Raw genomic sequence first — 13,304 nt, 5'->3', positions numbered from 1 at the left:
TTACTAGGTCAGACAAGAGAATATTCTTTTCATTATTTTGACTTTTGAGTATATATCAGTTAATACCTTATACGTTTTTAGATAAGGTGATCCGGTTTTGAATTGATTAACCGTGTCTAACTGTCGGATATATTATCGGGAGTCAAAACCATGAAAAGAATATTCTCTTGTTATAGCCCTAATTATTATCGCGCAACATATATATATACATATATATATATATATATATATATATATAAAGAACAAGTAGTAAATAAAACATGTTAAAAACACTTTGAAAAAGAGTTAAAAACATATTCAATTTTAAAAAGGAAGCACAAAATAAGTGGATAGTCTTTAATCTGCGGAGTTATATATCACACACCAAGTTATATAATGTATAATATAATGCGTACATGTAATGTAAATATGAGTATTTATGTAATGTAAATATAATGAGTATTTATGTAATGTAAATATAATGAGTATTTATGTAATGTAAATATAATGAGTATTTATGTAATGTAAATATAATGAGTATTTATGTAATGTAAATATAATGAGTATTTATGTAATGTAAATATAATGAGTATTTATGTAATGTAAATATAATGAGTATTTATGTAATGTAAATATAATGAGTATTTATGTAATGTAAATATAATGAGTATTTATGTAATGTAAATATAATGAGTATTTATGTAATGTAAATATAATGAGTATTTATGTAATGTAAATATAATGAGTATTTATGTAATGTAAATATAATGAGTATTTATGTAATGTAAATATAATGAGTATTTATGTAATGTAAATATAATGAGTATTTATGTAATGTAAATATAATGAGTATTTATGTAATGTAAATATAATGAGTATTTATGTAATGTAAATATAATGAGTATTTATGTAATGTAAATATAATGAGTATTTATGTAATGTAAATATAATGAGTATTTATGTAATGTAAATATAATGAGTATTTATGTAATGTAAATATAATGAGTATTTATGTAATGTAAATATAATGAGTATTTATGTAATGTAAATATGTGCATACTTTATGTATATACATATAATGTACATATATATTCCTAATGCGTATATATATGCGTATACACATGTATATAAACTGTATGTATTATGTATATTGTATATATAGTGTATATATATTCTATATCATTCAACCACAGTAGTGGTTGAATATATGCTTAAGTCCGAAATTGAATGAATCGAGACACATTCAAACCCCCACCACTAATTCCGTTCGCAACCAAATTTCAAACAGCTTATATAGTTGGATAGAACACCTCATTAGCTACATTTTGAAAAAACAAATTCGAAAATTGGTTCAGTAGAAAAAAAGTTACAACAAAATAGGTGGGTTCACAAACAGGAGAGTAAGTACATAAGTGACTAACGCTTTTTTTTATTTTGCATAACTTTTTTTGTATATAAATATTTTTTATTGCGATTTGGCCAATATGACATGTTAGCGTAACGGTTAGAATACCGGGGGTTGGTGGAAAGATTTTAGGTTCAATCTCGTGTATCGTTTTTTTTTTTTTAAATTAAAAAACCGAACTTTTTTTAATAACTTTTTTTCTAACTCTCCTTATGATTTTATAGCAAAAAATGGTGAATTTATCGATTAAAAATATTAGTGAATTCTATGATATACGTATTCTTTGAATGAACTCAAATTTTTCGTTATCACATTTGATGAAAAATGTAGTCCCATTTTGGCAATGCGTCTGACCAATGATGCTTTTGAACCCGCGACCAGCACTGCGATGTCATCAGCATCAGCCTGGGCATAAATATTCCTATTTTTAAACTCCTTTAAAAGAGGATTTAGCATACAGTTCCATAGTAAAGGTGATAAAATCCCACTTTGGGGGTTTCATTTAACTACTTCCCTTTTAATAGTTGCCCTCAGTAGTTCTACTTGAACTGTTCTGTGCCTCACCATATACTCAATCCATCGGATGAGTACTGGTGGCACATTGAGTTCTCGTAGCGACTTGAACATACTACTGAAGGGTATGTTGTCAAAAGCTCCAACGATATCTAAAAAGACACCGAGTGCCATCTTCTTTGTTAGTTTACGCTCTATACAGATCACGAATTCATGAACCGCAGTCTCGGTAGAGACCCTGGCTCGGAACTACTGTGATTGAATGATAAATATTGCATAAATGTGTATTTGAGAGCTAATTTTTTTTGACAATCATTAATAAATATTATAAATTTATATATTAATACAATAGCAATGCCTGGAAAAATCATGAATTATATGGAAAAATGCGCGCATGAAAATTAATATTCTTAAGATTTTATTAAACCTGGAAAAGTAAAGGACAAGAAATTCAACCTGGAAAAGTAAAGAACAAGATAATCTAGTAAAGTAAAAAATAAGAATTTTTTAGACTTAAAATATTGCAGCTAAAAATAAAATTTGAATATTGATAAATATTTTATTTATTATTTGCATATGTTGTTGTTTATTGTTGAGTTAGAAAGAATTAAATGATCCTAATTATGCTATAATAAAATTAATTTTTATGTAAATTATAAAATTATTAATTCCGTCTACTAACTAACTAACTAATGAATTAATTTTATTCAAACAATTTTCACTACATAAATATATGCAAATAGGGGGAAATAAGTTCAATCCAGCGATTGACACCCTTTCTAACTCAACAATAAACAACAACATATGGTGTCTAACTCTGTTAGGAACACTTTTTTACTTTAAAAAGAAGAAATCACTTTTTAATGAAATCAAATTAACAAGCACCATAGCAATAATTTCCAAAATTACGGTAACTTTCTGATTTATACTTATATATATATATATATTTGTTATTAAGCTGAAATTATTTATACTTTTTTGCAAATACATATTTTCATTGATAATTTATATTTCGTAAAATTTATTAAAACTGCAAATTATTTTAAAAAAAAATCACTCCTGAATAATATTTCGACATTATGACGTAACTTGTTAAAAAATCATCTAATAGTTTTTGATTTTGAATATATAATATGCGATCGTTTTTTTATTTTTATTATTTTTTTTTTTAGGAAATTTCTTTAAGCAGGATTTGACTAATTTATAACAAAACAACTCTGACGGGATATACGTCTTTATTGCAAATTAGTAATTAAATAGTTAAGGCCGTGGGAAATATAAAGAGACCTAAAGTATTGATGCATTAATAAAAAATAGTTTGATGTACATTTTTATTTACAATTCAGACACTAATTATCAAGTCCAAAACCCACTCGATATTAAGTGTCAATGAGATTATAGGTTGAGTGATGAAGAGACAATTGTGAACAGTAGATTAAATAGACCTTAATTGGTTACGTAAGAATGCGATTAAAGAATACCGGCTGGCATTTGACTTGAAGAAGATAACATTGTTGTATTCAGTTGGGAAGCAGCTATGCATTATCGTGTTCCACATATAGGAAATTCTTAGAAATAAACTCTTTTCAGAAAATTCACATTAGGTTTTCAGTGCATAGAGAGAAAAAAATCTTTGAAGAATTTTTCTGAAGTTTTTTTAGGTGAATTTTGATAATTTTTATTGTTTGGATTATTCAGGCTACTGTTCCTATCTTAAGTATTATTTTCACAACGTTTCGGTCGATGTAATCTCCACCCCACTTTTGGAGCATAGAAATAAATATAGGGTTCCGTTAAAAATTCCGTGTATATATAAGTAAGGGGGTCGTTCAAAATTCCCTGGATTAAGTAAAATGATCCTTTGGAATTACATGCAGATTCCCGAGTTCATCAGAAAGATCCTCCAGTTCGACAACATACACCTGAAGGTCGGAGGTTACATCAGCTGAAACGTTGAGAATAATGCTCAAGGTAAGAACAGTAATCCGAATAATCCAAATAACACGAATTATCATCTCAAAAATTCAGATGCAAAGTAACGAAAGGGTTCAAACGTTTCCGTTAGGTTGAAAGACTATCGAATGGAATCTTCTTTGTAAGTATCTGAAGAGCGTGAACTCATTACCGCGCGACTACTTCTCAGCTGTCTATTACTTGGTTGTCTTATAACACTCTTCTTTGGCTAATTGTTTTTTTTTATTGAAGTTGTATTTTGTTGGTCCTTACATTAAGTGGCTTCATGCCTTAACATAATTCCTGTTAACTGAAACGTGATAATAACACTCAAATTGAGAATTTGAATAGTCCAAATAATGCAGGGCCCTTTCAGCTTTTATAGTTAGACGGTTTAAGGATGTAATGCTTTTTTACAGGAAGATCAGAAACTTAGGCTCAAACGTGCATATACCCTAACAATCCCCTTGCAGCATAAACAGATTAGGAACGACTGGTTTCGTGAGGAAAGGGCCTCTATGAAAAAGAACAGATCACCCCTGACTAGATTGCGAAGTTGATTTTGCACCTTGATCATAACAAATTCATGACTTATTAAATACGGAAGTCATACAAAAAAAAAACGACTCTGTTTTACTAAAACATGAAAAAGAAATCGTAAAAATATTTATAAGCAGATTTTATCGTTTTGTAAGCAACTTTGTCAATCGCCTCAATCGTAATATCAGTCCTTGAGATTAAATATTTGTTTTTCCTTGTTTGTAATCTTCTCTAATTAATCTTTTTTTGATTGATACGAGATGTTTTGCAAACAGCAGCTATATAGCTGATCGACCAACTTTTGAGTGTGGCTGTCTTCTAAGCAATGAAAATTATTACGAGGATGTCGTTCTCTTCAGATATCTTTTCTAGACACGTAGTCGGTTATAAGACGAACTCACAAGTTATTCACGGAAAATATTTTCCGATGTGTACACTTTAATAGGCGGAATAATTACATCTATCAGAATTTCTGACTCTCACAATAACAATGGTCAAGCCTAATATTTATGATTCATGAGAACTTCTCTATTTACTTGTATCGTTTGAATTAACGAGTATAACATAGAACTGAATTTTATTTTGTACTTTATTCGTTACGTAATAAGTAAATTTCAATGACACTGGAATTCGAAGGTTCAGTGCGGGTAACACTATAATTACAAATGCTAATTGATTAAGACTTTTAGCAAGTCATATATAAGGAACGAGAGCAGGCTACACCCATGGACTAAATAAAAGACCCCGTTCAAAATTCCGTACGGGTTACCAAGTTCGACAACAAAAAATTCCCGAGTTCCAGAAGATATAAGTCGAAACGTTTTGCGCACAGCAGATCAAATCGTACAACTTGTCTATTTGTTGGAATATAAAATGGTCAAGATGGTCATCTATCCCTCCACCAAATGAATTACTTCGTTAGACATTTGCTTGTTCCGAAAATACGCATACATCAAATTCAAATTATTTTGATGCCGGGGTATGAGATTTACACTTAAATTGACTACGGAAACCTGCAGCGTGACAAGACCAGCACTCATCCCAACCCTGGTATTAAACCAGGAACCATCGAATTAAGTAGCTGTATACATCATACTATATATATATATATATATATATATATATATATATATATATATATATATATACTAGCATGTGTGCCCGGGTATTTGGAGGTGTATGTTGAGAAAAAAAAGCGGTAAATTTTTAAACTTTGACCCCTATTATGATCCCTTTAAATTTGTTTTGGGCTCAAATCAGGTTAAGTTAGATCCATGTCCAAGGAACCTATATCTAAAATTTCAGGTGTGTAGACCCAAAATTCTTGGAGTTTGGTAGAGTTCTCAAAGGTCAAATCGTTGAACTTTAACCCCTAAATCGCCAAATTTCTGGCCGAAAACCGATCACATCGATTTTCCCAAATCTCAGTACCCTGTATATCAAATCTCGAGTCTGTAGACTAAAAATTGACAATTATTGCGTAGGGAAATGTACACAGACACGCACACACAGAAACTTATATATATATACACACACAAAAGAAATTGAAGGCAAAAATATTGTAGTAAGTTGGAAAATAGGAAAACAAGAGTTCCGCAGGTATGCTTAGAAAGAAGCTTCGTTCATGGAATGTAGGTTTAGGCACAGATAAAAGTTGGGAAATTGATTGTGGTTTCAGATAGACGAGTGGTTTTTCGTGAAAGTCAGCCCAAGGGTTGCATAGATTAGTGCTCAGACGAGCACTTGCTATTAAAATAACAAAGCAGAGACAGGCTTGCAACGTTTCTTCTGTGGGGAAAGAGGTTGAAGGGAAGGGAAAAGGGCATTCCCCACGAGGCAACGAAGTCTATTTTGAACTGTTAAAGCAGGATCATCTGCTTCTCGCAGCTTCTGTCCAGGTATGAAAACAATACGCCATCCTTGGACACATTTGGCTTTAACACAGAGAATTGCATCAGCAGTGAGATATGTACTGGAACGGTAGAACGATCCCACCATTCTTCCAGCAGCCTTAGCAATAGGTTTGATGTACAGGTTCCATATCTGCTGAGGAATGAAGGTCAGACCCAGAAGCTTGTCAACAGATGGAGTGTTTTATATATATATATATATATATATATATACACCATAGCGCGGACGGCCATATGCAAATACAGAGTAGTGATCAAAATGACGTCACAGCAAGGATATAAAAGACTAAAAAGGAGAGAGCACGTTCGAGAAGACGACCATGTTAGGGACGTGGATGATGTTCAAGACAACATTCAAGAAGACATCCGTAAGGAAAGGTCAAGCATGACATTAGTTGGAGATAAATGTCGTGCAACAAAGAGCAAATCTTTTCTATTCTTTGTTTACTTTTCGACTGAGGCTACATGTTAGGTAACGTTACATATACACATGTGTGTGTGTATGTGTGAAAATCCGATAAGCATATTAAGAAACTAGATATAGATGCACACGCACACACACACACACATATATATATATATATATATATATATATATATATATTATATATTGTGTGTATTATATTCCCCACATGCTATCTCTCCTCTCCCCTTCGTTACTTAAAATCGTAACCTTTCTCTTTTATCCTTGACATTACAGTGGCTGGACCATATTTAAGTTATAAACTCGTGAATAGTGCATATACTTATTTGTTAATGGGTGATAACTCGATTAATGTTTTTTTTTTTTTACTTTTGCTTTCAGACAAATATTACATCACGTTGGACAAACGCTATGGCAACATGAACGATTCCTACGTATACACGCAAAGCTTGTAAGTATCTTAAATGTTTGTAAGTCGTTTTTTTTTCACATAGGAATCACCACATACCAATTCTCGGAAGCAACTCGAGGAAAAGGGTTAATGTGCATACATAAGTCAATGTGATTATAGCGTAGTAAACATAAGTAGTGGAATTTTTGTAAGTTGGATTACTTAGGGGAACAGTTAATCAAGAACTTGTTTACGTTAATCAGATTGTAGTCAGCTGGAAAGCAGGCCAATGGAAGAGTTCCATGGGCGTGCAGTTCTAAGAAAGAAGCTTTGTACATGGAATCTACATTTAGGTTTAGGCACGGATAAAGAGTAAGGAAACTATTGATAGTGGTTTTGGCTAGACGAGTGTTTTTTCGTGGAAGTTTGGCAGGGTGGGGACCAAAGATTGACGCTCAGACAGGCACTTGTCATGAAAATAACGATAAAGCACACAAACTCACAACGTCTCTTCTGTGGGGAAAAGGGTTGCAAGGAAGAGAAAAGCTACGAAATCTATTTTGAACTCTGTAAATGCAGGATGAGCTTCTTCTAATAACTTCTGCCCAGATGTGGCAACAGTACTCCATCATTGGCCGTACCTGGTTTTTATATAGCCAGAGAATTACATTATGTTTATTTTATGCTGCCTCATATAACACAAAAAACATACATAGAGGATGCCTAGAAGAGAACTTGAATGCCTATGGATAGAACTCTCCTCGAGTGTCTAAGGCAATGATTCTCAACCCGGGTCCATGTGGACCCACATGATACATGTAACGTTAATATCGGTTCAGTCTTCCTTCAAGATAAACTGTTGATATATGTTTTTGGTTTTATTTACATTACTGAAAAATAAAATAAGCTATAAAGGGTCACCAAAATACATTAAAAAGAAAAGAAAGTCATGATTTAAAAAAGGTTGAGAACCATTGGTCTAAGGTCTCTCTGTACAAGGGTTTTTTTCAGGTCATTTGTGTTTATCAAAATTATACGTCGGTTATATTATCAATTTTTAGCCGTACCAAACGCAAAGCTATTGTTTTGAATGAAACCAATGGCACTTAAAGGGTAAAGTATTTGTTGATATGTTAAGTTCAAATTACAATCTAATTTATAAAACAAATCATGTCACATTACATCTCCCTCAAATCGCAAGATCGCAGAGCAGCGCGAGGCGGGTCAAATGATTACATTTTTGTGGACCGTTGTTGTCTATACAAGCACCCATGTTTGCCCAGCTGGGCAAACTTAAGTTCTTGTACCAGAAAAATATCCAGTAAATAAAATGTTGTTTAGTAACTCGTTATTTTTTTACATTTTTTTTTTTTTTTGCATTTCCATACACCAAACATGGATATAAATATCAGTAAAACATCCGCTGGGTCATAAGCTTCATTTCGAACCGCCCACCTACCTACTGCCTGTCGGTCTGTCTGTCGCTCTCTCTCTCTCTCTCGCTCTCTCTCTCTCTCTCTCTGTGTCTCTCTCTCTCTCACTTACTCACACATACAGTAAATCGAATTAACCAAGGGAGATAATAACTTCCGGTGAATACCGGAAGAGTATACAGTAAATAAAACGTTGTGTAGTAAATCGTTATTTTTTTGCATTTCTATACACCAAACATGGATATAAATATCACTAAAACATCTGGTGGGTCATAAGCTTCATTTCGGTACCTTACGTGCCTGAGTGGATTGCCTGTAGACTGAGACAGACCACGTCACACACACACACAGACAGTGCGAAAATTTATAATAGGATATATATATATATATATATATATATATATATATATACACACACATACACACACACTAGTAGGCTGCCCGGCATAGCCAGGTCGTACAATACGCTTGAATATGATATTTTGATTAATGCAGCTTTCGTACTTATATATTGGGTCCAATCTAATATATAGTAATGATTTAAAAATTAAAAAGAAAATAAATGACTCGTGCGACACCACAGAGAATCGAAATCAAAACGGTTAGCTTATGATTTACTTTTTCCGTTGACGTTAATGCTATGAAGACAATTTTTGAAAAGCTAAAAATTAAAACCTGAATGAATATCTATTACGTTACGCATCTTATTCGTAATGCGGTCGATCGACTTTCACCTGATAAATTCCACTTTTTTTGATTTCCATATTTTGCACCGATTTTCCCCGGCTAAAATCCAAATATAAAGATTCGCATGGCGTAGAATATCCTATATATTAAGTTTCATGTATGTAGACCAAAAACTGACAGGAGTTTGGTAGGCAAAGGTTTTTAAACAAATAAATACATTTATACGTACACATATATATATATATAGAAAGCAAATATTACGCAAGGATAAATCATGTGAAATATCTGCATTAATATAATTGCACGTAATAGTAAACTAAAGATGATCATCTCATAAGAAACCCCGAAAAAACTAATAGGGAATTCATTAAAATGAATGTTTAAAAGAATATGAAAATTACCAAGATATTTTAAATGAAATTCCTCTACCCATATATAACAAAATTGCATTTTCTTTGTAAATAAGTAAAAAGAAGGGTTTTTTATATGAATATCAGTATATAAAAACCCAAATTCATCGGAGTATATATATATATATATATATATATATATACAAATTTTACAAATAAGGGCCACAGACAAGGGAACTAAAATGACTCCCAGCTATGCCAACATTTTCATGTACACATTCAAACAAAAATACATACACACATACCACTTTAAACCATCACACTACTACAGATACATAGATAATATCTTTGTCATTTGGCTACAAGGCGAAGAGACACTGATTGACTTCTGGCAACACATATATTAACGACTGTCATAACAGTATAAATTTCACAACTGAACACTTCACAACACACTTCCACTTTTTAGACATCTGGTTAACATTTCCAATAATATCAACACATCGCTACACACGAAACCCACCGACGGACAAAATTTCCTATATTTTAAGAGTTGCCACCTAATCGCAACAACAAAAAAAAAGAAACCTCATATACAGTCAATGCCTACGAAGTAAAATGATATGTATAAACCCATCCGATTATAACACGGGTAGGCATTTTTACTAATCACTTTCTGCACAGCAACTATCCATTCACAATAAAACAAGCGATCAACAGAGCATTGCACATTAGCAGACATAATCTACTAACGTACAAAATGAACAAAACATCTGCACGAATATGGTTTTTGATTTCAACAATAACACTAAATACCAAAAGACAACCCTATAAAATAGTTGTTCAAGCAACTACAACAGGACCCTACACTCAGCACAATATATAATAAACCCCCCATTTGTGCAAAACGAGAGCTCCTTTACATTCTTTGCTAACATCTACTCAGATAAACCGTACACCCATACCCCAAGCAAATAAAGCATGCAACAGGCCTAGGTGTCTAATATGTTAACACATAAACACCAAGAGTATATTCACCTCTCCGGGCTCCAACATCAAACGCAAACTCTCCTCTCTCAGCTCAAATAGCTCAAATATAGTATATTTATTATACTGAACCGAATGCACAAAAAGCAATTACGTGGGGGGGGGGAACAGGCCTGGAATTCTGCCTACTCCATAACAACCACAAACATATCATTAGAATCAAATTCACACAGCAATCAGTAGATGTACATTACAATTTACCAAACCACACAATGGACAACATCAGATACAACCTCATCGCATCCAATTTTTATACACAACATCAGAAGAAAATACATAACAAAAAATAATTCTAAAACTCACCACGCACACTTCAGGCCTTAACAAAATCCTGAGATTACTTAATGACTACAGGTTCTATAGAAACAGATTTACCATAAACATTTTCCTTAGAACGGATATGCACGGTAGGGTGAGGAAAACCTTTTATTTTTCCTAATTAGCAAGCTCTTTCCCAAACCTCCACATTTTCTCTAAATTTCATTCCTCTTCATATTCTCGTGTATGTGTGTGTGTATATATATATATATATATATATATATATATATATATATATATGTGTGTGTGTGTGTGCATTTACACATGTATATATAGACGTATTTGTGTGCACGTATGTGTTCGTTTTTTCAAAACTCTTAATTTCCCTAAGTATTCTTTTTCCTCACATTACTGTATATACATGTATTTCCCGCACAAGTATCTCTTTCCCCGTTCCCCCATCTCTCTCTCTCTCTCTCTTTGCCTCCCTATATATGCTTATGTATATTTGTAGTCTTGTTTATGAATGTATATTTGTCTATATGTGTATCTACATACGTACACATTTGTGTATGTGTGTATCTGTATGTGTATGCGTGTTTGTGCGTACATATGTGTGTGTATGTACATATACGTATTTGTTTGTTTACGCATGTGTAAAAGAGCTCTCGGTTAGTTTCAATAAAAAAGCGGGGCAATGTTGGCAGCTGGTTTGGCTGCCCCATACCCAGCATTACAATCTCCAAAGGAAGAAAAAAAAATAAATAAATAAAATAAAAAAAAAAGTATAAAATAGATACGAAACGCTCCTTTTTCATCTTTAAAATATAGTTGCATTTGGAAGCGACGTTTTGGTTCTTTTTCGAACGAAAAAAAAGCCGTTGGCTTGCAAATGTTTTTACAATGTCTCTCTTCATAACGTCTTATATTCTTTGGATCTTTGTTCTCTCCTGATGCCCCGCTATTATCTGTAAGATGAAATACACCCCCAAAATACATGACTATTTAAAAGTTCCCGTGAGAATTAACTAAGAAATGCAATAAAATTCACCCCCCCAAACCGATAAACCCTCTCCTCTGCAAGTAAAAAACTAAGATGAGGAAGGCCCTAGAAAGGCGCGTCTTCTCTCTTGACAACAGACATTAACGTTTATTCGAAATGAATTACTTCACAGGTGAAAACAGCTGATAAATATATACAAGCCTATAAAGTAAGTTGTTTCTTTCAAAACACATCTTGTCCGCTTGCTTCATGGCGAGTGTCTGCTACTATTCTGATAGTAATTTTTTTATCCTCCTATCGTTGGAATTTTAAATATTAGACAATTAAATGTTCGTTTCTTTATATTTATTTACTGTTTAATTTTTATTATATGTATATATGCATTGTATGCATATGTGTATGTGCGTACTTGTATGTATATGTATTTGACTGACGTGGCACCTTCTTATTGGCTCTACCTTCTTCTCTTTCCTCTTCCTTTCTCCTTTTCGCCCGTGCATGCGCATCATTTTCATTACCCTGAAGACCGAAGATCGGGCGAAAATCATGTACTTGTAAAAGTTTGTTAAAATCTTCTTCATAATAATAATTTGTATTCCTGCACGTCACCAATAGAAAACAAATAAAGAAAATTTATAAACGTTTATACATTTTGTAATCTTTTTTTTAATATAAATTTTCATATATCATAGGTTTTAAACAATTGGAACATGGCAAGCATAAATCTGACTTAAAGTGCCCCTGGTCGCATGCGCAAATATGTTTATACGTTAAAGTAGGTTAATTTTTAATTATTTCTTATCTGTCGGACGACAGCTCAAACGGTTACGACTAAGGCTGGAGCGCTGAATGTTTTATTTTCGTACCCAAGTCATATTTCGTATTAAACGTAGCGGTAAATTCCGTTTATAAAAATGAAGTAAAAAAAAAAAGAAAACAACGTAAAGAACCTGAGACATGTGCACGCGAGTATGGTTTTTCTAAACAGTTTACTTCTTGTAAGTAAAAAAAAAAAAATTTCGAGCTGGGATCGAAACCAAAACCTAATAATAAAGTGGTTTAAAATCTATTAACATAAAGAAGGCTGTCACGTGAACGATTCTCGCATGCGCAGTTGTGAAATATTCGAGGAACAGATCAAAATCCGATGACCTTCCCTCCAAGTTTCAATCCTTTTAATTTTGATTCCTTAGCAGCCCGTTTTTCCGAATGAAAACCGATTCAAACGTTTTGCACATGTTTGAATACTCTATATACCAAACGTCAAGTTCATAGATAAAAAATTCATCGAGTATTTAGATTCAGAAATGTCCTCACGCACATTCTCACTTATATATACATACAGTAGCGTCCAAAATTTAGGGACAAACTTTTAAGACCTAATATTTGTAAGAAGTAACTGAAAAACTGA

At 32.7% G+C, this 13,304-nt stretch overlaps 1 protein-coding gene across 1 annotated transcript in view; it reads left to right on the top strand.

Moving 5' to 3' along the window:
• LOC145257940 (uncharacterized) overlaps positions 1 to 13,304 on the top strand; it is a 55,579-nt gene that overhangs the window by 26,041 nt on the left and 16,234 nt on the right. Inside the window, exon 2 of the mRNA XM_080115699.1 lies at positions 7,106 to 7,175. Coding sequence (XP_079971825.1) covers positions 7,106 to 7,175 — 70 coding nt within the window. The remainder of the gene's footprint in view (positions 1 to 7,105; positions 7,176 to 13,304) is intronic.

Source organism: Euprymna scolopes, chromosome 3 (assembly GCF_053919585.1).
Source record: "Euprymna scolopes isolate OS-2025 chromosome 3, ASM5391958v1, whole genome shotgun sequence".
Classification (NCBI taxonomy): Eukaryota; Metazoa; Mollusca; class Cephalopoda; order Sepiida; family Sepiolidae; genus Euprymna; species Euprymna scolopes.
Note: the sequence above shows the minus strand (reverse complement) of the source record. Positions and strands in the feature narration are given on the sequence as shown.